Genomic DNA, 27949 nt, shown 5'->3' with positions numbered 1-27949 from the left:
TCAAGGACACAGCAGTGCTGGTCTCAAAGGCACAACCTGCTCCCCATTGCTAATCTAAAACCCAGAGCTACATTTTATGCTGACTACTTTCACAGTACCCTCAAAAAAATGGCTTTGGATCATAAATCAGTGAGTGGTAATACTTTATTCTGTCTCTCTTTCTCTCTCTTTCCATCTGTTTAGGTGTCTTTCCTGTGTAACCAGTTCCTTCCGCTGTCATTGGTGCAAGTACAGAAACCTCTGCACCCACGATCCCTCCAGCTGTTCCTTCCAGGAGGGACGCGTCAATGCCTCAGAGGTACACACACTAACACACACTGTGTGTGTGAGGTTAGAGTCTCTCGGTAGCAAATCTACAGGATCACAAACCTCTGGGGAAGAGCTTCCAATAATAGCTGCTGAAAAGTGTGTGTGAAGTCGACGGTCACCTCGCTAGAGACTGTGTGTGCATGTGTGTGTGCATTTGCAGGTGTTCAGCTGATCAATGTGCTACATTACACCCTGTCAGGTGGTAAACACACTTGCTCACCCTCTCACAGCGAGCAATTAGCAGTCGATATCCGGAATATTCTCTCTCACAGCACACACAGGCTTCCCATTTATTCACACACAGCCATATGCACAAAACAAACACACACGTAGGCAAAACCTCCTTAAGCTTCATGATCAATCATGGTGTGTGTGTACACATCTATTTGCATTTTTGTGTGTGCAAGCTTGCATGTGTGTAAGTGTATGTTTGTGAACATATGTGTTTGTGAATCTTTGTGTGTGTTTTTAACCTTATACTTTAGGGAGAATATTGCTGTCTTAGAAGTTATCCATTCCAACAGGGAATGTTCTCAGAACTAATGTCCTGGCAAAGTTCTCTCAAAGTTATAAACAAACGTTCTTCTAATAATGTTCTCAAAACATTAGCACAAAAATGTTATTATTGTTAACGTTATTATTATTAATGTTATCATTATTATTATACTAGCCTACTTCAGAGAACATTCAAAAGTAACATTCCCATATTTTATTTTATTTTATTTTATTTTCCAACAGGACTTCATGCCTGCAATGTGCTTGCATATTTGCATAGAGTATATTTCTGGCCATTTCTGATTTCACAGTAATTATGTTTAGCTTTATTACAAAACATTAGAAGTCTAACATATTTTCGCATCTAGTTTGGTAAATATCTGTTCGTATAAGTTTGTGTATGTGGTATTGGCTATCATTATTATTATTCTAGCCTACTTAAGGGGATAGTTCACCCAAAAATGAAAATTTGATGTTTATCTGCTTACCCCCAGGGCATCCAAGATGTAGGTGACTTTGTTTCTTCAGTAGAACACGAATGATGATTTTTAACTCCAACCGTTGCAGTCTGTCAGTCGTATAATGCATGTCAATGGGAACACAATCTGTAAGAGTCAAAAAACATGCACAGACAAATCCAAATTAAACCCTGTGGCTCGTGACGACACATTGATGTCCTAAGACACGAAACGATCGGTTTGTGCGAGAAACCGAACAGTATTTATATAATTTTTTACCTCTAAAACACCACTATGTCCAACTGCGAGACATCACTTCCGTTGTCAGAGCGCATTCAGACCTCACCAACCGGATGCGCAACGCAGTTTTCATTTTTGGGTGAACTATCCCTTTAAGAGAACATTCAAAAGTAACATTCCCTTATTTTATTTTATTTTATTTTATTTTATTTTATTTTATTTTATTTTATTTTATTTTATTTTATTTTATTTTATTTTATTTTATTTTATTTTATTTTATTTTATTTTATTTTATTTTATTTTATTTTCCAACAGGACTTCATGCCTGCAATGCGCTTGCATATTTGCATAGAGTTTTTATGTTATGTTTTAAAATCGCCCATCACTATGTTATGTTAGGTTTTTATGTGTTTGTCTTGACTACCTGTTCACCTCTTGCTCCCTTCACTCCTTTAGGACTGTCCTCAACTGGTCCGTTCTGAGGAGATCCTCATCCCGGCAGGGGAAGTGAAGCCCATCACCCTGAAAGCCCGAAACCTTCCCCAACCCCAGTCGGGTCAGCGTGGCTACGAGTGTGTGTTACACATACAAGGAGTCAGTCACAGAGTCACAGCGCTCAGATTCAACAGCTCCAGCGTACAGTGCCAGAACAGCTCGGTATGTGTTTGACTGTGCATGTGTACTCATGGGAAAGAAAAATCACAATGAGATATCTCAGTTGTTCCTCCTAGACAGCATTGAGATTGCATTGAAAGAAATTTGAGACTTGCTTAAAGGGATAGTTCACCCAAAAATGAAAATTCTGTCATCATTTACTCACCCTCAAGTTGTTCCAAACCTGTATACATTTCTTTGTTCTGCTGAACACAAAGAATGTTTGAACCAAGCAGATCTCGCCCCCCATTGACTACCATTGTAGGAAAAAAAATACTATGGTAGTCAATGGGGAGTGAGATCTGCTTGGTTACAAACATTCTTCCAAATATCTGCCTTTGTGTTCAGCAGAACAAAGAAATGTATACAGGTTCGGAACAACTTGAGGGTGAGTAAATGATGACAGAATTTTTATTTTCGGGTGAACTATCCCATTAAGTCTCCTGATTCTCAGATTTGGTTTATCTTGAGAAAAACTTTGGTGTCTGAATATCTCAAACTATTCAAATTTTCCAATATATAAAGTATGCAAACAAAATTTAGAGCTCTCTATATAATCTCAAGCATTTCTCATCATTTTTTTTTTTTCAACATTACATAATCTGAGCTATGATAACTACAAGATTTGTAGCTCTGAGAAAAACTTCTAAGTTTTAGAAGAGATCTCAACAATGTCTCATATTTGCCATATTAAGTCAGAGATCTCAATTTGTGCTCAAACATTTCTCATCGGATTCGTTCAATACCTAAATAATCTTAGCTACTCTATTCACATCTGTACTCTGTACTCTTACTGTATGTCAACAGTTGCCTCATTTGTTTCTCCTAAGGAAAAACCTCTGACACAAAGTTGAAACTTAAATTAAACGTAACTAAGATCATCTGAGCTATAAATAAAGCTAGGCTGAGATCCAGAAAAGCACAGTTTATAGCTAGTTAAGCACTGGTTACCTGCTTTGTGATGGTGTAACGGATATAATCGTGGAATGGATGTGTCCAAGGTATATTTTACCTTTTTACCTCCTCCTTTCTCACAGTTTTTGTCATTCTCTTTCAAATGAACACACACACTTTGTAAGTAGAGATGAAGGCAGCTGGAGCTCAGTGTCCAAGCTGTAGAAAATAGGAGTGTTGAAAGTCTTCCTTATTCCTCAGAATCATGATGCAAGTCTGGAGTAACTCAATAAGAGCACTAATACAGTCAAACCATCTCTCTTTCTCATATTATTTGCTTCACTTTCTTGTACACTCTGCCATTTATTCATTCACTTCTTGGCTGCATGTTGTAATCAATAATTGACACAGCGAAGACAAAATCCAATAAAAAAAAAAAAAATCATAAACTTTACATTATCTCAGCATTTGCACTGTCAGGAAAATGTTGTAACCTCTTCCCATCTCTCCATCTCTCTGCAGTATCTGTATGAAGGGATGAGAATTAGTGAACTGCCAGTGGATTTCTCAGTGGTGTGGAATGGAAATTTCATCATTGACAATCCTGAGAACATCAAAGGTAATACATTAATAACCCATGAAAATGATGTGTTTTAAACCAAACCTCTATGTAAGTATGCTGTAACCTGTCTAATTCTCCCAGAATAGTTCTGCCTTAAATAGTACTTGAGGTGATTGATCATACTAATTATTATTCATTTCATGTTTATAGAAAAATAAGAGTCTGAAGGTACTTTTCTCATGCTCAGCAATACTTCCCAAGCATCATGGTTATGCTGAGCTTGGGATGTTTATGATCAATAGCTCTCCTAAACTGTCAGATAGGTCAACCTAAGTCTCCAGAAAACTTGTAACAGCATTTTTTTTTTCACACCAAATTAAATCTCATATTATAGGGTATTGTAGAATAGTGCAGCGTTCATTCAAAAAACCCTTCAGTAATTTCCACTTGTATCCCACAGTGAATCTGTATAAGTGTGGCGCTCAGAGGGACAGCTGTGGCGTGTGTTTGAAGGCCGAGAGGAAGTTCCAGTGTGGCTGGTGCAGTATGGAGGGCCGCTGTACCCTACGCCAGCACTGTCCCATGTCCAACCCTTACACCAGCCGCTGGCTACACCTCGCCAGCACAAACGTGAAGTGCACCAACCCTCGAATCACTGAGGTGGGTCACATATACACTCACTCACAGTCAAGAACAATCAGGTGTCTATCTGTTTTTCTGTCATGCATGATTTAATTTGTCATGCATGGCAGAAATATACGTAATACGCATAGGTAAGCTAATGTACAGTCAGCTGGTCATTTGACTGCTGATTGCCAAACTGACCAATCAAAATGAAGTGTTCCAGACATACAAGAACAGCATAGTTCTATTTTGCATTACATATATTTTTCTTAACATATATGATGCACGCAGATCTCTATTTATGTTTTTCAAGTTTCATCAATGCAATGGGACACTTATATTGGTATATCCATCTATATGTAAACAACAGTTAAAAAGTTTGAGGTCAATAAGATTTTTTTTTAAAGAAATTAAAGGGTTAGTTCACCAAAAAAAAAAAAATTCTGTCATTAATTACTCACCCTTATGCCGTTCCAAACCCGTAAGACTTTCGTTCATCTTCGGAACTCAAATGAAGAACTTTTTAATGAAATCAGAGAGCTTTCTGTCCCTCCATAGACAGCTACGCAACTGACACTTTGGTGCTTCAAAAAGTTCATAAAGAGATGGTAATCCATATGAATTGAGTGGTTTAGTTCAAATTTTCTGAAGAGACTGGATCACTTTATGTGATGAACAGAATTAATTCAGGCTTTTATTCACATATAAACATTGATCAGCGAACATAAACAGAATCTCAACCGAACCTGCTTGACGCGTGAGAACAAACCTCTTGCGGAAACTCAAATGTGCTGCGTAACACAAGAATGAACCTCACTGGTACATTTTATTTTTTTATACCTTTTTTAAAATGGTGATGCTTTTAGGCTGAAAGTGTACATCTCCAATAGATCTAATATATATTCAGCATGATTCATAACTCAGACAAATCAACACACACACACACGCACTCAGAGACTCTCGGTCAGCTCATATTTCTACTCTGTAGTCTGACTGAGCTCTTTATTGATGCTGCTATTCATAGACTCTCAGAGAAAGGTGAGCTGTGTGTATCGTGAGTAATATCTTGCTCTCTCTCTGTCTCAGCTTCTCTGTCACTCTCATCGTCAGTCATACTCACTCTAGCTGCCAATATCTCACATTTTCTTGTAATTAACACAATGTTAGAATGTTGATGGCATACTGTGAGAGGAGTGTGTTTGTGTGTGTGTGTTTGCTGGGAGACTGAGGGAAGACATGGTGTTTAATTAGTTTAGGTAACGCACCAGTGCCCAGTGTTTAAAGTACCTGATTCATGGAACTCATTGATTCATGTGGCTGTTTGCAGTCTGCATATCACAAGCTGTTGCCCCATGTGCACACAAACCAATTAAAAAGTAAGGGTTATGACTTCCCGTTGTCTGTTTTCATTTAGGATGAATGGGCAAATTAAGGTTAAGAGCTATGTGATGGATGGCTTCGGTTTTGTTGAAGGAAAGTGTTAAAAAATAGCATTATTAGTGTATTGAAGCATACACATCTTTTTCTTTGGCCTTTGTTTCTGTTCATGGAGGTATGAATATGTATTTTGGCATGTGAGTATATGTGTATGTGTATGTTTGTTGCACAATTTAAGTTATACTTTCAAGTAAAATACATTTATTTTAATTAATGATAACTTAGTAATTTATGTATTTTTTGCTAAATAGCACTGCTTTTTATTTTATTTAATTTTTTTTATTTGAGAGGTAATGCACTAGTACTATATTTAAATGACCCTCTTCATCAATATTGATTATTTTAATGGCTTTGCAATGCAAGTATCATAACAAAGTATGTGAAGACATTAATATGGTATTATGTTCATGTTCTTATAGACCAGACTTATAATACAGCACTCAATTTTGTATGTACCATAGTGTCCCTAATTAAAGGTTAAAAACCCCAAACGGAACAAAAAAATGGCTGCATTTTGTGTTTCAAACACACATTTTCCAAGACCACATTACAAACCAGTGGAGCAATTCTTTCAAAGCAAATTAGTATGAATATTTTTAATTCATCCATTTTTAATCTGTTCTCTCCAAGTTGTTCATTTCCATTTTCTCTTCTTTCAGTCTCACTAACGCACATAAATGTAAAAATGTCCTCTAGATCAGTCGTTTCCGTGATTATCTTTTGTTCTTAATTTAGTTGTTATTTTTCCTGTTTTTGTCTGAATGTAGACATTCGTAAGCTGATTTGTGCAAATACATAGACATTAGCGAGATCTGCCTACAAGAAAATGACAGTCATAAATGATTAACGCTTCTATTAAGCAGCACTCTATCCCTCCTCTAAAGACTTATTAATATTAATGAGGCTTAAGTCCTCAGTGAAAGCCGAGGGTTCAGCATCAAATGAATGTGGAGGAAAGTCAGGCACTTGAAGCTGGTCTTGACGTCGCTCTTTGCTTCAGATGGTCTCTGAGCCTCTCCTTAGTAGCTCAGTCACGGAAAGGTTGGTGTCAGTTCGTGCTTCACAGACTTTGGACTTTAAATTCAGTTTTATATCAGTATTGATGTTTTGTTTATAAGTGATTGATTATTATAAGATTTTTTTATTACATATAAATACATAATGTAAAACATAAATGTGACCCGTGCTGGCAAAATGAGTCGGAATGCACATGGGCTAATTACGAGATACAGGCAAAACAATGTCAATTTTGGTCGAATTTGAGGTTTTCACAAAAATTAGTCCTCATCTAGTGATCCAAATGCTTCAAATAGCAATTAAACATCTAAAAGTATCTTTATTTGTATGTTTTCTGAGAGGAGTACTTTTCCTTTGTCCATGGAAAAATGCTGTTTTTCTCTGCACACTTCACCACTCGTACTTCCCCTTAGCAACTTCGTTTTCAAAGCGCAGCATTCCAACTTTGTGAATATTCATAGCGAATTTTTGCCTGACCCAATGAAATGTGATTTTCAAACTCTTGCTGATGTAAACAAATCGATCTTACTCGCACTGACTGACAGACCTGAAGTGTGCGCACAAAGACGCCTCAGACAGCATGCGATCCTGATATACACATATTGAATTATAATACTTCAAAATGTTGAAGTAAAATTTTGAAAAAAATGTTGAATAAATATACTTTCCTATAGATATTTGATATTGAGGAGGTGTGTGCCAAATTAGGTGTTATTACCAGGGATTTTAAGATATGGTTACTAGCAGATTTTGTTTTGGAACCTTCAAAAAAAATTTAACCTCGATTTTTCTCAAAATTGATTTTGCTGACTCTATCGACTTCAAACAGGTGTAGCTCAGTCATTTTTTGTCAGATTCCTATAAATCATACATCATTTTGAAGGTTTTTATAGAGAGTGTGAAAATAATAATAACTTATTTTTGAAAATCGCAACTCATTTTGCCAGCACGGGTCACAAATGTATGTAATATATAGCATAATATACAAAATATGTTTTAGACTAGACTACATTAAAATAATTGTAATTGTTTTAATTTATTTTATATATATGGGTCATTGATGTGTTGGGTCATTTTTTTGTCCAAAGGCCTTAATAATAAGAAACAAAGATATGACATCCATACAACCAGATCTCTTTTGTTGAATCCAAAAGGTATTAATTATATTTTGCACATATAAAGGTATTTTAAAGATTTTGAAGTGTCAAAAGGTCATTCGGTTTAACCGTCCAAAGGCCAATACAGCTATTTCATTTGTGATTAAAATATCTTAAAATGTAATAAATGTATTTTTTTTTTTTATTCTGGCATGATTTTATCACATAATATATCAACATAGTGCAAAATGGTATTAAAATTATGTGTAGAAGTCGTTGCTTTGTTATGAGAAAGAATGTCCGGAAAAATGAATTTCATTTGTCATTTAGAGTAACCAACATAAAGGGACCATTTTGAATCAAGTCATGCGGTCAATATCATGTGACAGGATGTGACATCATTTAGACACCTGCAAAGGACCACATGGTCATGAAGCAAAGTAACTAACTCTCTCTTAACTATTTGAAAAATTTATGTTTTCACTTGCTCATACTCATGTCCCAAAACATCAGGTCACATTCGGTTCAACCGCTATAAAACATGGAAAATGTTGTAATATTTTAAAAATGTGTACTAAATATAAAAGGTTTGATTGTCCTTTTGCTAGTTAGCTATCAGCATTTTAGCATTGTTTGAAAATATCATCATTCAGTATAACCAGAAGTGTCATTCGGTAAAACCGTAATTTTGGTTAAACCAAATGACTTTTTTGGTGACAAATTTTGTCCATCTTGTAAAAAATGACAAAAACAGTGTTAATTGATGAAAACCACATAATCTCATTGTTAACACTTAATAAAACTTCAAAATTAATTATATCTCCATTTTTTTTTTTTACACTTTTAAAAACCTTATTCGTCATTGACTCATATATATACATTTTTTTTATTTAAAATTTATATATATTTTTTTTATTAAATTTATGTGTTTAATAGTTTTTTTGTACAAACAGACACACATTCAAGATCACCCGGTCAGTAAATGTCTCAAGGCACTTAGAAATGCAGTTGCAAAAAGCCATGAATTTGTTTCAAAACATGAACCAAAGCCTCAGGAAATAACGGCCTAAATACACATACACACAAGTACACACACCCCGACACTGACAGCGAGAGAGATTGTCCACGGTCATAAATAAATGATATTGAGCCTGATAGAACCTTCTCTCCCATCAGAGCTACAACGCTTGTCTAGTACGACACGGCCTTTCCACAAAGTCACATGTCTATTTACAGAAGAGCATTCAGCTCGAATCACTCAACCACAAACTCCAATTTTAAACTGGATGCACCACTTTCAAGTCCCTTGTTTCTTTCTTTCCTTGCTTAAACACTCGCTTGCTTGGCCGAAGTTCAAAACCAAGGCCCTTTTTTCTTTTTTCCACCCTTTTCAGTCTTTATCGCAGCCAACCATGGGACATTTAAGAGCAAATAAAGTGTTTAGTGTGCAGTTTATGCAGCAAGAAACAAGTCATAAGCTGAGTTTTATCAAGCCCATAAATTGCGTCTCAGTGTGAATTTGGGACGTGCTTGACTCAGCTGAAAAGACTCCAATCCCGGTAACAAATCACACCTTTCGTCCTCCTGCTGCACACTTTCATTACAGCTTCCTAATTATACGCAGCAATTGAGTGCGTGAAAACCCTCTGAGGACAGGAAATTCATCCCCGGTTAGACTCGAACGTGCTGGTGTTAAGCATTAGCATATCTTCATTACTTGCCGAAAGACCCATTCCAAACCATCTGCAGCACACAACATCAGTTTTTACCTGCAAGGAGATCACAAAGCCCTGGTGCATGTTGAGTAAGGGGCATCCAGGCAGGGCTTCTGCTTTAAAAAGCATGCATTAAGAATGAAGAGACTCCCTGTTTGTCCATGAAACACTCTCAAGACATGACACTGGCCTGTGGCTGGAAGTGTATCTGTGTGCATGTGTCTGTATAACTCAAAACCAAACAACCCGTGAGAACTCTGAATATCTTCTCAAAAGGTCCACATTCTCATTCTGAGGCCGGAATCCAGACAGTCACTCTTGTAATGAGGGTGAAATTGCAGTCGGGCACAAATTGTAGCTCTGGAACCAGTAGCTGTGCGTCGAAGGAGGCCGTCTGCTGGGTCAAACAAGGCAGCGCTTTCACCTCAGAGTGGGCGGAAGAGACTTTGAAGTATTGAGTCAATGCGAGAGATATTTATGCTCCATGAATAAAGCCCATTTGATGTCTGTAATGGCCAGTCAGAACAGCATCACGCTCGGGGTGAAGCTGGAATCTGACGCCCAGACTATTATCACATGAGCTGATGAGATTTTATCTACAGATGAAAGCAGCTCTAGTGTATTCTGTAAGGATATGTCTATATAATCTGTAAAGTAGACATAAATATATGTTTGGAACTGAATAGAGTTTTATATATATATATATATATATATATATATATATAATTTTATATATTATTAATATGATTTAATTCGTTTTATAAAGTATTATGAAATAATATATTTATAATAAATATTCTTATTATACAAATTTATTTTATTTTAATTTATTTTATTTTTGTATTTCGAAACCTCAGGCTTCAGTTTGTACAAATGTGCAGTATGCAACAGAAGTGATATCAACCTTCAGTTTTATTTTTTATGGCTAATTATTTATTTACATAACAGATACATAAAAATATGTTTTTTCCCCTCACAGGCTATATTAAACATTGTGAAGTTACGTATTTAAAACATTAAAAAAAAAACCTAGTATGCAGTATAGACTTTACTGCATTCTTAGTATTTCATGCATAAATGGTCATACTTTATAGTGCATAAATACTGGCTTTTGTTAAAAACAGTATGTGTTATGATATTTCATGCATTATTTCAACAGTTTAGTTTCTGTAGTTAGTTTGTCTTAGATAGTCAGTCTGATGCTGACTTGGACCGATATGAATATATTTAGCATTCCATTCTCTCTTTCCGCCCTTGTTTACGGATGTTTTCGGTTCCAGTCCTGTGTTCCTAAGAAGCAATAAAAGATTCATATACTTCCACCCTAAGGTTCACTAGTGACGCACTTATTTACATCCTAACCAATTAATGCTCACTAAATTCCCATTGATACACTGCTCCCGTTGAGCGACTGCAGGATCTAGTTCACTTCCCTCAACACACTGGTCTTAGATCAGTAAACAGGCACATTTAGAAGATGCTCTTACTTTGATCATGTTAGTTTTACTTCCACATGACTGCACACAAATGGTTTATTGATTGTGTATGTAGTGGCTATACTGTGCATGTGGCTTTCTGGTCTGTGTGTCGCCCTCTCTCTCTCTCTCTCTCTCTCTCTCTCTGTCTATCTCTCTCAGTGATATTTGGATCTGGAGAGGGTCCAGGACTGAGCTTCTCTTGGGCTTTAACAGCACAGAAGGCTTTTTGGCACCAAGAGCCAAGGTCACGCTGAGTGGCCATATTGTATTTTATGAGAGGGTGGGCTGCTCCGAGGGCTAAAATGGCCTCGTGTTAGATTTATTGCCTGTGGCAACAGCATGCAGATCTACTGCAGTCTTGACTGGAGAATTTTAATGTACTATGCAACTTTAATAGGTTAGGAAGTTGTCACAATGAGTTTTACTGATATCTAATTCTGTGCTATTAAAGTGAAACACAATGCAAGGAACTATTATCATTAAAAGGAAACCTTTTAAAAGGTTCATTTGCAGACCAGTTTCTGTCATCAGATATTTCAAATGTCCAAGGTTTAAAGGGATAGTTCACCCAAAAATGAAAATTATGTAATCATTTACTAACTCTTATGTCATTGTAAACTTGTATGGCTTTCTTTAGGGAACAGAAAAGATATTTTGAAAAAATGTATTAATAAAAGTCATTGGGGTCAAATGTTGTTTAAAATAATATAATATATACACTAGCATTCAAAAGGGGTCAGTAAGAAATGAATACTTGTATTCAGCAAGGATGCATTAAATTGATAAAAAATGACAGTAAATACATGATTTCTATTTCAAATAATGCGGTTGAACTTTCTATTCGGAATGCTGAAAAAATGCATCATGGTTTCCACAAAAATATTAAACAACACAACTGGTTTTAACATCGATAATAAAAAGAAAGTTTTTTGTGTGCACCAAATCAGCAAATTAGAGTGATTTCTGAAGGATCATGTGACACTGAAGGCTAGAGTAATACAGCTTTGACATCACAGAAATAAGTTACACTTTAAAATATAATAAAATAGAAAACAGTTCTTTTAATTGTAGTATTTCACAATATTACTATTTTACTATATTTTTTGATCCAATAAATGCAGACTTAGTGAGCATAAGAGACTTTTTTCAAAAACATTAAAAAATCTTACCGACCCTAAACTTTTGAATGATAATGTATAATATATTTTAAATTGATTACAAATATATTCAAGCTTTTACAAAAATATTTACTGAATTATTCACTGAATCAATCAATCACTGAATCAATTACTGAGTCTACCTCTCTTGTTTTTAGGTAACCCCAGTGGCAGGACCACCAGAAGGGGGCACCAGAGTGACCATCCGTGGTGTGAACCTGGGCCTGTCCTTCTCAGACATGGTCAACAATGTGCAGATAGCAGGAGTCCAATGCACCCCGCAGGAGAACGGCTACATCATCGCTGAACAGTGAGTGACTACGGAGCTGTAAAACTCCAATGAATTCATGCTGCGAAACTGGTTTAGCTTATCTTTAATCTGTCTTAAAATAGCAGGAGTTGGAAAAGATAATGTCCTACATTACACATACTGAGAAGCTGTTTCATGAGAAGAAAAAAACATTGGGTTTTCATCCGGTTCACTTTAAAGCACAGCGGGATGAGTCCATTAAACACATACAGGATCCAGTGAACGTGGCTTTGATGTCACAAGCTTTAAGCGACCAATCAGGACTAAGTTTAAAAAGCAGGGTTGGTCACAGCCCTCTCCTTTATGCTCTATTGAGTTTGACTTATCTGACAGAAACATCTTAACAACAGCAGGAAAACATTTCTATCTGAAGGGCTGGTTGTCAGCAGTGACCAGGGCTCTTGTGAAGCAGAAACAAGCCCTAATTAGAGTCCAAACAGACCTGGGTTGATCTTTGCCTGGAGTAGGTCCCATTCTTCAGCATCTGTTTGTGTTGTTTTCCCTTGTGATTGTGTCATTAACCCTATCTGTAAATATCCTTAAGCCAGGATTTTGTCATTAATATCATACCTCCTGGTGGAAAATTGGGCTAGAAGTGCTGAAATGTGATGATTTGTAGCAGTAGTTTTTGCTAGGACATGCAGAAAATGTCTGTACTCAGCTTTTTTCGTCAACCATTTGATTAAAAAAAAAAAAAAAAAAAAGGGTTAAATGGTGAAATGTGTAATTTCTTCCCACTAGCATCACAATATTGCAAAAATGTTTTCAAACATGTTTCCCTGAACTTGTCCTCATCTTTGATTGGTCAGACAAACAGATAGCCCCACCCCAATCTCACGCCATTGGTTGAGCTGTTGCTGTGTCAGGCTGGTCGGAATTCTTAAACAAACAGTGATGTTTTTAAAGTGTCACGGTGTTTACACTTTGAAGAACTCAACCTACAAATGATTTAGTTGTCGTTGTCTCTGCATATTAAACCGTGGTAGTATGTTAGAAAGTATATTAACATTGAAAAAATCATCTTTAAATCAGAAGGGATGTATATAGTACTCTTTGTTTTTCTTTACACAATATTAAACTTGCATTTCTGCTTATCTGTTTTTCTCTCTGTCCTCACTCTTCTGTCTTTCGGTCAACAGTACATCTCAGAACTGAAGCGTAATTGTGAGCACTGTGTTACTAGGACACTATCACTGTATCCACCCATTTTTATCCTTGCTAGAAATATACAGCACTATGCACCATGTCCAGTTTTATAGAATACAATGATATTGTAACAACCCTAAAACAAAAAGGGTAGCTCACAGGTTCCCTACTGGACAAAACAACTTATGTAGGCTCAATAACCAAGAAAAAACACTCAAGTACCCAAAATTAGTCAAATACAAATTTAACAATTTAATTTTTATACAATCATAGTATTAAAACCCAAGGGGAGTAAAGGTTAACATGTACAATCCAACTGGCATTAAAGGGTTAGTTTACCCAAAAATGAAAATAATGTTATTTATTACTCACCCTCATGTCGTTCCACACCCGTAAGACCTTCGTTCATCTTCGGAACACAAATTAAAATATTTTTGATGAAATCCGATGGCTCAGTGAGGCCTCTATTGCCAGCAAGACAATTAACACTTTCAATGCCCAGAAAGGTACTAAAGACATATTTAAAACAGTTCATGTGACTACAGTGGTTCAACCTTAATATTATAAAGCGACGAGAAAACACTGCTTCAAAGCTTTATGAATCTTTTGTTTTGAATCAGTGGTTCGGAGCACCAATGTCATGTGATTTCAGCAGTTTGGCAGTTTGACACACAATCCGAACCACTTATTCGAAACAAAAGATTTAAAAAGCTTCAAAGCAGTGTTTTGAAATCGGCCATCACTAGATATTGTTAAAAAGTCATTATTTTGTTTTTTTAGTGCACAATAAGTATTCTTGTTGCTTTATACTATTAAGGTAGAACCGCTATACTCACATGAACTGTTTTAAATATGTCTTTAGTACCTTTCTGGGCATTTGAAAGTGTATAATATCTTGGTGTCAATGGAGGCCTCACTGAGCCATCGGATTTCATAAAAAATATCTTAATTTGTGTTCCGAAGATGAACAAAGGTCTTACGGGTGTAGAACGACATGAGGGTGAGTAATAAATGACATAATTTTCATTTTTGAGTGAACTAACCCTTTAAAACTCTCCCTGACCTTAGCGTAGACAGGATTTCTGAACGTTTGGCTTTCAAACATTTACGCCATCATGTTGTAAGGGGATATAAATAGCGCATAGTGTCTGCGTTCAGGTGGAGTATGTCTCCACAGTGCTTCTCTCTGCCGCTGAGGCGGGGACAGACGGAGCGAGGGGGGAACGTGCGGTAATTGAAATGCGCGGCGTGCTGCCGGCTGTAGGAGGGAGATTTGTCAGCCCTTCTCTCTTCTGACAGCAGTTTAATCCGAGCGGGACGAAGCCGAGCCGAGTGGGAGTGGATTCATTTGTATGGTGCGGCGAAGGGGTGTCATGAGGAAATGGAGAATGCGCCATTGGACCCCATCAAACCCGCAGACGGAAACAGAAAGCCGCATATCTGTATTTCAACAGTTCTGTCTGTTCATTTTGTACAAAAGTTGTAAACATTAAGACACCTGTAGATTATTTGCCATTAATATAGGGCATTAAAAGAGGATAGGAAATAGTAGAAAGATCAAGAGCATCATATGACAATTATAGCTTTATGTCATGCGAATATGCACCAACTTGTATTACATGGCTACTTTTGAATAGCTATCAAAGGTGCTTTTTCATCCACAAAATGTTTTAGTAACAGCATTTATCAGCTAATTTCCAAAGCTCACAAGCCAAACTTGCACCACGCAAGCTGCAATGATCCAAACTTGCTTCCAAACTTTAATTGCCTTAGAAGTGAAAGTCCTCCACTCATTGTGATTGAGAGGGCATAATGTGTGCTGCGAACAGCTGCGAACGCTGTCTGCCGAGCCTGTCAGACTCACCGCAGGATGCCACATCACACCCACAATCACGCAGACTGCACTGCATGCGTTCCGACAGTCATCCCTGATGATGCGAACACTCGATATCAACCAAACATCGATTGCTGCGCCCCCGCACTTTCAACTCAGATTTGAATTCTCATGTCGGTTTCATATTTACTTCATTTGAGGGCCAGCCAGTGGGCTCTGTGTTTTTTTTTTTTTTGTCATTTGATCTGGCCACCCGTCCGTGACGCTGATACCTGATCAGCCCGCATGATGTAGCAACATTGACCTGCTCCCTGATCAGAGTGCATGATAACGCTGTATTGATTTGTGCTGGGCGTCACTGGCTTATATGGGTTACCGTATTTGGGTGTTTCTTCAACTTCAGGCACTTTAATGTCAGGGGTTGATATTTTTATTAAAACGTGTTATTCATTTATATTTGCTACTTTTAAAAAGGCTTTTATGTATAGACTTAATTGTTGCATCCTTGTCCCATATCTTTTATTTTATAGTTTTTATATTTTATTATATATATTTGAAAAATTAATTAAAACTGTGATAATCTAAACAAAAGGGCTTTTCACACTTAAAATAGTTAACCCTGGTTCATTCTAAACCCCTGGTAAACAAAATCCTGGGTTATCTTTATTCACGTTTCACACTGCTTATATTATACCCGGGGTTAACAGTTAATCCTGGGTATTCATAAGCTACCGTTTCACAATGCACATTCCTAAACCCCAGGATAAAGTCTTTATCTGCATATTTGTGATGTTAGTGTCACTGACTGGACAAACACAGCACATGACCTGTTTACATGAAGGCTCTAGCATTGCGCGTCTTCATATTACACATTGCTGACTGTGATATCAAGTTTTTTTCTGAGAGAACTTTTCAAACTATAAAGGTAAGAATGATGGTCTCTTCTTCACTCCAATTGTCGCGTTTTCATTGCCGCAGAAACGACTTTTTCCATGACTGCCCAAAGCGCGTGAATATAAGGCATGCGATTGGTTGTCGGTTGCTAAGCATTTAGTTGTAACATTCTAACACTGCATCGTTTCACACTGTACAAGTTTGGCACCGCAATGCAGAGTTAACACCGCAAAAGTGGTGCTAACAGGGTTTCATTACCCTGGGTAAAAAGCAGTGCTAACCCTGCATCTAAATTACAAGTGTGAAACGCTCCTTTACCCAGAACAACGATAACCTGGGGTTAAGCGCAGTGTGAAAAGCCCTAAAGAGTAAAAAAAAAAAAAACATTTTAAAGGGATAGTTCACCCAAAAATGACACTTTTGTCATCACTTATCCTCAAGTTGTTCCAAACCTGTATAAGTTTCTGTTTTAAAGAATGTTGGAGACCAGACAGTTGACGGTAGCCATTGATTTCCATAATAGGAAAAAAATACTATGGAAGTCAATGGCTATCGTCAACTGTCTGGTTACCAACATTCTTTAAAATATCTTCTTTTTATGTTCAACAGAAGAAAGAAACTCAAACGTTTGGAACAACATGATAGTGAGTAAATGATGACAAAAGATGACATTTTTGGGTGAAATTTCCCTTTAATATTTATTTCAATAATTTAAAAACAATGAAAAATGTTCCAATAGCTCCATTAGTTGTCATTTCCACCATACCAAACTATTTTGCTCCAATAGCTGTTGGTGTACTTGGATTCCAAGATGACAACAGTGTCAATGAAGAGTTTGAGATGAAATAAGAGACTTGCGATGTGTGTAGAAAACAAAGAAAAGGTAAATATCACTTGTGAGCAGAATATTTTTGTTTCTCATTTCCAAGCTGTAGTTTTGTCCAATTATGCAAAAAGTGTGAAAATAGAATTGTGTATTTTAAGGATACATAAAATGCTAGCTATGAAATTAGCCTAGTAGTAAGCCAAAAGAGTCTGCTATTTTATTCCCAAAAAAAATTTTTTTAAATGTTCTTTCCCTCACCATAATTTCTATCACAGAATGCCGTTTAACACAATATATAATTTAAGATGTGGTGGAAATGTGAGAATTCTCCTGTGATGTATGTATATCCACTAGTGGACAACTATGGTAGTGGATAAATTAAATAAACCAGTGTGAAAGTTGTGGTTTAAGAGAGTTTATTTCCAAAAAGTGCTTATAGTTGTAGAAACACCCAAATGCAATGCAGAACTTGCAGAAACATATGGTTTTGATGCTACAAAGTGTGGTGTGTTCTACGCATTGGCACTCCCTTAGGGCGGTCTTGTCAATTCAGCTAATGGAATGTGTGCGCTAAAGCAATCAAAGCAAAAATTACATTCAGATCAAGAGGAAATCAATGGAGAGAGAGGGAGAGATGCATACTGATCACTCAGCAGGACTGGAGATGACTTCCAATGCTTTGGTTCCTTAGTCTGGATGAAGTCCAGAAGCTTTGTAATCATAGGAACAGGGATCTGTTTGTACAGAAGCTATGAAGGGGTGATAATGGTGATAGCCATTCATTTAGGTGACTTTCATTCAAGCCAAGATTAAAATGTAATGTAACATAGTATATTTCTTCTTTCTCAGGATTGTTTGTGAGATGGATGCAACTCCTAAGGACAGTAAGCCCGGCCCTGTCCATTTGTGTGTAGGGGAGTGTAAACCGGAGCTCCAGACCCGCTCTTCTCAGCTCTATTCCTTTGTGGTAAGACCTTAAGCTCTGCTACATCTAAATAATGCAGTGAGGTAGTGGTGAAACTGGCCATTGTTTTGGTTTTATTAAACTGGGCTTTAGTTGGTCCATTGAAGATAACTCACGGGTCACATGATGTTATGCCTTTGGACAGGTGAACCTTGCTGAGATTGCTTTGTTCTCAGAAGAGCTTCAGCGAAAATGTCAAATCAGAGGAAGTGACTCAGATCTTAACATACTGTACTTCAGCTGTTCAAATAGCTACGCTTTAGGAACAAAGACTTTCTTCTGCACCGATTCATGTGGCCTTACAAAAATGTATATCTCTCATTAGTCCTCCATTTGAGCTAAATATGCTAGTTATATAATACTTAATATTTTTCCTCACAAAACTAAACACAGATTTGCAATAAATCTCATAGTTCTACTTTTTATTTTTTAAAGCAGAATAAAAAAGTGAAATGGTAATATTGCCAAATACTGAGTAAATGTGTTAAAAAAAATATTGCACTACACATAATTACTTTATTTCCCAAATTTTTACCACCAGTTTGAAAACTCCTTTGAAGAATATAATGGTACTATAATAGAACATGTCCTTAAAGTCTATTAGTACCCTGGTACTCTTTGCTACTTTTTTGTTAGTGCAAAAAAAATCTAGAACAAAAACAGTATTATATTTGCATGTTATATTTATATATTTACATATTTGTAGTTTCTGCCTGTCCAGGCAGTTATCTAGGAAATCACTCCATTAATGTGTTGAAACTGTCTCTCCATGCAAATTTAGAGTCATTAAAAGCCATAAGGTCAATAAATTAACCTTTTTATGGCTTGCTTGGCATTTTTATCAGCTAATTGTGTTATTTTGTCCTTTTTAAAGTAGTTTTTTTGTGCATTTTCAGTAGATTCTTAAATGATGTTGTGAATTAGTGGATAATAACATTATTTACACATGTATTTGCCAAGACATTAAAAGAAAAGCGTGTTTATTGAACTAATGCACTCATCAAGCACAAAAGACTCTAGATAAGCTGTAAAAACTAGCTAATTTACAGATTGCCGCTGTGTGTGTCATTATTATTGGTAAAACAGCAGCCCTGCTTCCTCCGTTAAGAAGCGAAGCTCTCGTCAGCATAATAGAACTTGTTTTCGGTTATTAAAATATTGAGTGATTATGAACACGAAACACCACAGGGAGCGCACATTGAACATGGAGACAATAAAAGCCATTAAGCGAATCAAAGGAAGGATGGTTGCCATGTTGTCTCGTCGCAGAAAAGCACCTGTGGGAACTCCTGCGCACCTGTCTCAAACACCCAACCGCCGGCCTGGGGTTAATAGATAATCAACTCCAGCATTCACACGCACACTAAGGCAAACAATTATCCATACCACTACAATTAACGGCCTCTGCTAATTAGGGGAGTTGTTTATATTACAACATGCGCTTCAGCCACTTCCTGTATGTGTTTATGCCTGTTGTGTGTGCGTGCGTCTTGCACGCCTTTCATATTGCAGTCAAATATAAAAGCAGCGTGTTATCTCAAACGCTCTGCCAAATGTTGTCGGACAACATGGAGTCCCCAAGCAGCCCACCAGTTGTAGAACAATGAGAGGCAAGACCGAAATTGGTGTTAATTCATTTTTTAGTCCATGCACGTGTGAAGTCGGCCACCAGCCATTTCATGTGCTTTCTTAAGACACAGAGCTGTCTGTTTCTGTTTCTCCATCTGCTATTTTCAGTCCCTGTGTACAATAAAGGAAGAGAACTGGGAACTAGAGAGTTTATGTACAACATTTTAAAAGCCTTTTATTTATCCTCAGACATGCTTTTCATGAGCTCGCATCACTCAGACAAGACTGGAAATGGCATTTCTTTGTAGCGTTCGCTCTTTATTTGTGAGATGAGCAGAAGGCGAATGAGACTCATGAAGGACAGTTATTTACAAACGTAGCTGTCTTTTGTGGAACAGCCACCCACATCTATGCAGTTTTAGATTCAAAATATGATCGTCTTCAGCTGATTAAGAAAGATGGGCTGTGTCATTTCTTTGCCACTAGCGGCATTAAATATATTTATGTACGTATGTTTGTATGTATGTACATACTGAGTGATTGATTGATTGATTGATTGATTGATTGATTGATTGATTAAGTGAGTGAGAGTGAGTGAGTGATTGAGTGAGTGAATGGTTGAATGATTGAGTGAGTGAGTGAGTGAGTGATTGATTGAGTGAGTGAGTGATTGAGTGAGTGAGTGAGTGATTGAGTGAGTGAGTGATTGATTGAGTGAGTGAGTGATTGATTGAGTGATTGAGTGATTGAGTGATTGAGTGATTGATTGATTGATTGAGTGAGTGATTGAGTGATTGATTGATTGATTGATTGATTGATTGATTGATTGAGTGATTAAGTGAGTGATTGAGTGATTGAGTTAGTAATTGATTGAGTGAGTGAGTGGTTGAGTGACTGACTGATTGATTGAGTGATTGAGTGATTGAGTGAGTGAGTGAGTGAGTGAGTGATTGAGTGAGTGATGGAGTGAGTGAATGAGTGAGTGAGTGAGTGAGTGAGTAAATGATTGATTGAGTGATTGATTGAGTGAGTGAGTGAGTGAATGATTGATTGATTGATTGAATGATTGACTGAGTGAGTGATTGAGTGAGTGATTGAGTGAGTGATTGAGTGAGTGAGTGAGTGAGTGAGTGAGAGTGATTGAGTGAGTGATTGAGTGATTGATTGATTGATTGATTGAGTGAGTGAGTGATTAAGTGAGTGATTGAGTGATTGAGTTAGTGATTGATTGAGTGAGTGAGTGATTGAATGAGTGATTGAGTGAGTGATTGATTGATTGATTGATTGAGTGAGTGATTGATTAAGTGAGTGATTGAGTTAGTGATTGAGTGATTGAGTGAGTGATTAAGTGATTGTGTGAGAGAGTGATTGAGTGAGTGAGTGATTGAGTGATTGATTAAGTGATTGAGTGATTGATTGATTGATTGATTGAGTGATTGAGTTAGTGATTGAGTGATTGAGTGATTGATTGATTGAGTGAGTGAGTGATTAAGTGATTGATTGATTGATTGATTGAGTGATTGATTAAGTGAGTGAGTGATTAAGTGATTGATTGATTGATTGATTGAGTGATTGATTAAGTGAGTGAGTGATTGATTGAGTGAGTGATTGAGTTAGTGATTGAGTGAGTGATTGAATGAGTGATTGAGTGATTAATTAATTGAGTGATTGAGTGAGTGAGTGAGTGAGTGTTTGTTTGTTTGTTTGAGTGAGTGAGTGAGTGAGTGATTGATTAAGTGAGTGAGTGATTGATTAAGTGAGTGAGTGACTGATTAAGTGAGTGATTGAGTGAGTGATTGAATGAGTGATTGATTAAGTGATTGAGTGAGTGATTGAGAGTGATTGAGTGAGTGAGTAAGTGATTGAGTGATTGATTAAGTGAGTGAGTGATTGAGTGAGCGAATGATTGAGCGATTGAATGAGTGAATGAGTTATTGAGTGAGAGAGTGATTGAGTGATTGATTGATTGAATGAGTGATTGATTGAGTGAGTGAGTGAGTGAGTGAGTGATTGATTGAGTGAGTGAGTGATTGAGTGAGTGAGTGAGTGAGTGATTGAGTGAGTGATTGAGTGATTGAGTGAGTGAGTGATTGATTGAGTGATTGAGTGATTGAGTGATTGATTGATTGATTGATTGAGTGAGTGATTGAGTGATTGATTGATTGATTGATTGATTGATTGATTGATTGATTGATTGAGTGATTAAGTGAGTGATTGAGTGATTGAGTTAGTAATTGATTGAGTGAGTGAGTGGTTGAGTGACTGACTGATTGATTGAGTGATTGAGTGAGTGAGTGAGTGATTGAGTGAGTGATGGAGTGAGTGAATGAGTGAGTGAGTGAGTGAGTGAGTGAGTGAATGATTGATTGAGTGATTGATTGAGTGAGTGAGTGAGTGAATGATTGATTGATTGATTGAATGATTGACTGAGTGAGTGATTGAGTGAGTGATTGAGTGAGTGAGTGAGAGTGATTGAGTGAGTGATTGAGTGATTGATTGATTGATTGATTGAGTGAGTGAGTGATTAAGTGAGTGATTGAGTGATTGAGTTAGTGATTGATTGAGTGAGTGAGTGATTGAATGAGTGATTGAGTGAGTGATTGATTGATTGATTGATTGAGTGAGTGATTGATTAAGTGAGTGATTGAGTTAGTGATTGAGTGATTGAGTGAGTGATTAAGTGATTGTGTGAGAGAGTGATTGAGTGAGTGAGTGATTGAGTGATTGATTAAGTGATTGAGTGATTGATTGATTGATTGATTGAGTGATTGAGTTAGTGATTGAGTGATTGAGTGATTGATTGATTGAGTGAGTGAGTGATTAAGTGATTGATTGATTGATTGATTGATTGATTGAGTGATTGATTAAGTGAGTGAGTGATTAAGTGATTGATTGATTGATTGAGTGATTGATTAAGTGAGTGAGTGATTGATTGAGTGAGTGATTGAGTTAGTGATTGAGTGAGTGATTGAATGAGTGATTGAGTGATTAATTAATTGAGTGATTGAGTGAGTGAGTGAGTGTTTGTTTGTTTGTTTGAGTGAGTGATTGAGTGATTGATTAAGTGAGTGAGTGATTGATTAAGTGAGTGAGTGATTGATTAAGTGAGTGATTGAGTGAGTGATTGAATGAGTGATTGATTAAGTAATTGAGTGAGTGATTGAGAGTGATTGAGTGAGTGAGTAAGTGATTGAGTGATTGATTAAGTGAGTGAGTGATTGAGTGAGCGAATGATTGAGCGATTGAATGAGTGAATGAGTTATTGAGTGAGAGAGTGATTGAGTGATTGATTGATTGAATGAGTGATTGATTGAGTGAGTGAGTGAGTGAGTGAGTGAGTGAGTGAGTGAGTGAGTGAAAAATAAAGCATATTTGATCAAGTATTAATTTATCAAAAGTGACTGACAGTAAAGACACATTTTTACAAAAAAAAAAAAAAAAATCTATTTCAAATAAATACTGTTCTTTTAAACTTTCTATTCGTTAAAGAATCCTGAAATCATGATCTCCACAAAAATATTAAGCAGCACAACTGTTTTCAACATTTATAATAATAGGAAACATTTAATAAGAAGAATATTTTTGCCATCGCAGGAATAAATTGTATTTTAAAATATATTTAAATTGAAAACATTTCTTTTAAATTGCAATAATATTTCACCCCACCCCAAACTTTTCCATGGCTGTGTATGTAAATGTAAATAAAATAAAAAGGTTACACTTTATTTTAAGGTGCCCTTGTTACAGTATAATTATACATATAAGTACTGAGTAATAACAAAATGTACTTACTATATAATTATGTTTAGGATTAGGGTTTGGTTTAGGGTTAATTGTTTATAATTATGCATAATTTACAGTTATTACTATAGTAAGTACATGTAAGATGTGTAGCAGGGACACTGTAAAATAAAGTTACCAAAATAATTTAATAACAAAATGTAAACAGTTATACATTGCAGCTTTATTTTGAAGTAAAGCCTACTTTATCTCTTGCTTGATTTCTTGTTTCTTACCTGTCTTCTCTTTCTGTCTTTGCAGATGCCATCAGTCACGGGTTTGTCCCCCAGTCGAGGTCCAGAGTCTGGAGGAACTAAAGTGACCATAATGGGGGAAAACCTGGGGGCGGGCAGCAGAGTCACTGTGCTTTTTGGGAACCAGACCTGCGAGTTTTACGAGTAAGAATTTTTTTTTTTTTTGGTATCCTGTTATCCCTAGCATAAAAAAAAAAAAAATATATATATATATATATATATATATATATATATATATATATATATATATATACACATGTGAGAAGAGGTAGTCTGAACTTGGAGTTGTTGCATATCTTAACTTTCTGTAAACTTTTTACATCCATTAGAGAGTGTTTCGAATGACTTCCTGCTTAAACTTCCTTCAATTAAATGCTTAAAGTTCCTCTAGATTTCCTATTTTTCATCTCTCTTTCCTCTTCCTCTTGTTCTAATTTTGCTAGCATACTTCTGTATGTAAATATCGTACCCCCTGCCAGACTTCTTCCTATATCTCCTCCTTTTCCTCTCACTCCAGGATCTCAATTTAAAGATGAGGCTGATTGTAGTGCTTTAAGATGCAAGAGAGTGACTACTTTAATGCGATAGCGGCTAATTGCAGATTTCTATTTTCCTCTGTGTTCCTGTGGAAGGATGACGCGTTCCTGATCGCATACGAGTGTGTGCGAGCCTGCAAGGGTGCCATAAGTAATAGCTTAAGATTCTCTAATATGCTGCAGAGAATGACTAATGCTCACTTTGCACAGGTAGCACTTTCAGTGAGGGCTGTAAGAAAAGACTTCAATTGAAAAAGAGCAGAGAGCCGCCCACTAGCACCATTCATATATAGTGTGTCTGAACGATAAGTCTAGCCATCTGTTATTAAAGAGATAGTTCACCCAAATTCATACAGATTTGGAATAACTTGAGGGTGAGAAAATGAATTTTCATTTTTTTTTTTTTTTTTTTTTTTTTTTTTTTATTTGTATAGCGCTTTTCACGATACATATCGTTTCAAAGCAGCTTTACAGAGAAAGCATATCAACATTACAATTTGGAGACTGCAGTTAGCTAATAATGTAATAATTTAGGCGATTAACATACAATCACTGTTAGCAATGTAATTGGAGGTAGAAGCAAAGAGCTCCTGGAAAAATGAATTACATATTAACAATAATTAGGATTTATAGAATGTGAATGTGCGTGTTGATCCAGATGTTGCATCTTCTGAAGTCATCGCAGGAGTTGGCGCCGTCTCTTCCAAAGTTTTAGTCATCTGAGGTCTTCTTAAGAGGCTGGATCCAAACTGAAACTGATGTACTCTCTAGTCACCTCGGGAAAAGCAAATGGAGAATAATTAGCATAGCTGCTGTTCATAACATTAAGCAAAGATAGTCATGTGCAATTGATCTGATATGAGATGGATTATGTGAATGCTTGGCTGAAGAGATGTGTCTTTAATCTAGATTTAAACTGGGTGAGCGAGTCTGAGCCCCGAACATTATCAGGAAGGCTATTCCAGAGTTTAGGAGCCAAATGTGAAAACGCTCTCCCTCCTTTAGAGGACTTAGCTATCCTAGGTACAACCAGAAGTCCAGAGTTTTGTGATCTTAAAGAGCGTGAAAGATTGTAGGGTGATAAGAGGTCGGTTAAGTACACAGGAGCTAACCCATTTAGAGCCTTATTTTTGGGTGAACTATCCCTTTAAGTAAAGACTTTGTGTTGTTGTTAGTCTCTTGTCAGAATCTGACTAGTTTGTATTTTCTTGCCCACAGAAGAACTATGACGGAGATTGTGTGTTACTCCGCCCCTTCTCTGACGGGAGTGGGGTCGGTTCCGATCAACGTGAGTGTGGATCGCGCCCAGGTCCACGGGAGCCTGAATTTTGAGTATATAGACGACCCCACCGTTCAACGCATTGAACCAGAATGGAGCATTGCCAGGTAATAGTACATAAATGATGCATTGTTTTAGTATTGGATTATTTAAGTCAGATAGTGTGGCCTTCAGTCACTGTAAGCAAACACTTTTGACTTTTTGAGACTGATGATTCTAAGACAGTTTGAATGGATGTCAGACACATTCCTGAAAGAAATTGATCTGATTCACTGAATGCAGTTCTGCAGCTTTGTTCAAGGCTGTGTGGTGTTATTCATAAAAATGAATAAATGGCTGACTTGCATTCAGATAGATCATTCAAAACTTTAAAACTTTTAAGACCACATATACTGTATGTTGTTTGATTATATACATGCAAGTACAGTATATAATGACAGTCTCTTTGATAGTTATAATAGCATGTTTTATTTGCTATCTATCATTCAACCATAAAGATCTGAATGTAATGTTTATGTAAATTAACTGTATGTACAGTGGGTACGGAAAGTATTCAGACCCCCTTAAATTTTTCACTCTTTGTTATATTGCAGCCATTTGCTAATATCATTTAAGTTCATTTTTTTCCTCATTAATGTACACACAGCACCCCATATTGACAGAAAAACACAGAATTGTTGACATTTTTGCAGATTTATTAAAAAAGAAAAACTGAAATATCACATGGTCCTAAGTATTCAGACCCTTTGCTGTGACACTCATATATTTAACTCAGGTGCTGTCCATTTCTTCTTATCATCCTTGAGATGGTTCTACACCTTCATTTGAGTCCAGCTGTGTTTGATTATACTGATTGGACTTGATTAGGAAAGCCACACACCTGTCTATATAAGACCTTACAGCTCACAGTGCATGTCAGAGCAAATGAGAATCATGAGGTCAAAGGAACTGCCTGAAGAGCTCAGAGACAGAATTGTGGCAAGGCACAGATCTGGCCAAGGTTACAAAAAAAATTCTGCTGCACTTAAGGTTCCTAAGAGCGCAGTGGCCTCCATAATCCTTAAATGGAAGACGTTTGGGACGACCAGAACCCTTCCTAGAGCTGGCCGTCCGGCCAAACTGAGCTATCGGGGGAGAAGAGCCTTGGTGAGAGAGGTAAAGAAGAACCCAAAGATCACTGTGGCTGAGCTCCAGAGATGCAGTCGGGAGATGGGAGAAAGTTGTAGAGAGTCAACCATCACTGCAGCCCTCCACCAGTCGGGGCTTTATGGCAGAGTGGCCCGACGGAAGCCTCTCCTCAGTGCAAGACACACGAAAGCCCGCTTGGAGGACTCCAAGATGGTGAGAAATAAGATTCTGTGGTCTGATGAGACCAAGATAGAACTTTTTGGCCTTAATTCTAAGCGGTATGAGTGGAGAAAACCAGGCACTGCTCATCACCTGTCCAATACAGTCCCAACAGTGAAGCATGGTGGTGGCAGCATCATGCTGTGGGGGTGTTTTTCAGCTGCAGGGACAGGACGACTGGTTGCAATCGAGGGAAAGATGAATGCGGCCAAGTACAGGGATATCCTGGACGAAAACCTTCTCCAGAGTGCTCAGGACCTCAGACTGGGCCGAAGGTTTACCTTCCAACAAGACAATGACCCTAAGCACACAGCTAAAATAACAAAGGAGTGGGTTCACAACAACTCCGTGACTGTTCTTGAATGGCCCAGCCAGAGCCCTGACTTAAACCCAATTGAGCATCTCTGGAGAGACCTAAAAATGGCTGCCCACCAACGTTTACCATCCAACCTGACAGAACTGGAGAGGATCTGCAAGGAGGAATGGCAGAGGATCCCCAAATCCAGGTGTGAAAAACTTGTTGCATCTTTCCCAAAAAGACTCATGGCTGTATTAGATCAAAAGGGTGCTTCTACTAAATACTGAGCAAAGGGTCTGAATACTTAGGACCATGTGATATTTCAGTTTTTCTTTTTTAATAAATCTGCAAAAATGTCAACAATTCTGTGTTTTTCTGTAAATATGGGGTGCTGTGTGTACATTAATGAGGAAAAAAATTAATTTAAATGATTTTAGCAAATGGCTGCAATATAACAAAGAGTGAAAAATTTAAGGGGGTCTGAATACTTTCCGTACCCACTGTAATTAACATTATGATGAGTGGGGCGAGGCTGAGAACAATGCCGGTGACATGATTGTTAATGAGAGACACCTGTGCACCACACTGGCCTTGCTCCGCTTCTAAGGCTCTTGGCCCTGCCCCACTTGTTACAAAAATTTTAGTTTCTACTAACTTAACAAAATGAGTTATTTTACTTAAATGATTTGAGTATTCTGAACTTATTGAGTTTTACAGTGCTCCTGTTTTGTCAACAATTTGTGCCAATGTTAGGTTTTGCTTAAGATTCTGAAAT

The 27949-nt window shown here is 37.1% G+C and overlaps 1 protein-coding gene across 1 annotated transcript in view; it reads left to right on the top strand.

Moving 5' to 3' along the window:
- plxna2 (plexin A2) overlaps positions 1-27949 on the top strand; it is a 221716-nt gene that overhangs the window by 143009 nt on the left and 50758 nt on the right. Inside the window, exons 9-16 of the mRNA XM_051879828.1 lie at positions 184-298; positions 1959-2159; positions 3573-3669; positions 4073-4272; positions 12296-12447; positions 17997-18114; positions 23722-23858; positions 25469-25636. Of these exons, the coding sequence (XP_051735788.1) occupies positions 184-298; positions 1959-2159; positions 3573-3669; positions 4073-4272; positions 12296-12447; positions 17997-18114; positions 23722-23858; positions 25469-25636 (1188 nt within the window). The remainder of the gene's footprint in view (positions 1-183; positions 299-1958; positions 2160-3572; positions 3670-4072; positions 4273-12295; positions 12448-17996; positions 18115-23721; positions 23859-25468; positions 25637-27949) is intronic.

Source organism: Ctenopharyngodon idella, chromosome 22 (assembly GCF_019924925.1).
Source record: "Ctenopharyngodon idella isolate HZGC_01 chromosome 22, HZGC01, whole genome shotgun sequence".
Taxonomy (NCBI): domain Eukaryota; kingdom Metazoa; phylum Chordata; class Actinopteri; order Cypriniformes; family Xenocyprididae; genus Ctenopharyngodon; species Ctenopharyngodon idella.
The sequence above is the reverse complement of the archived record's forward strand: the minus strand, read 5'-3'. Positions and strand labels throughout refer to the sequence as shown.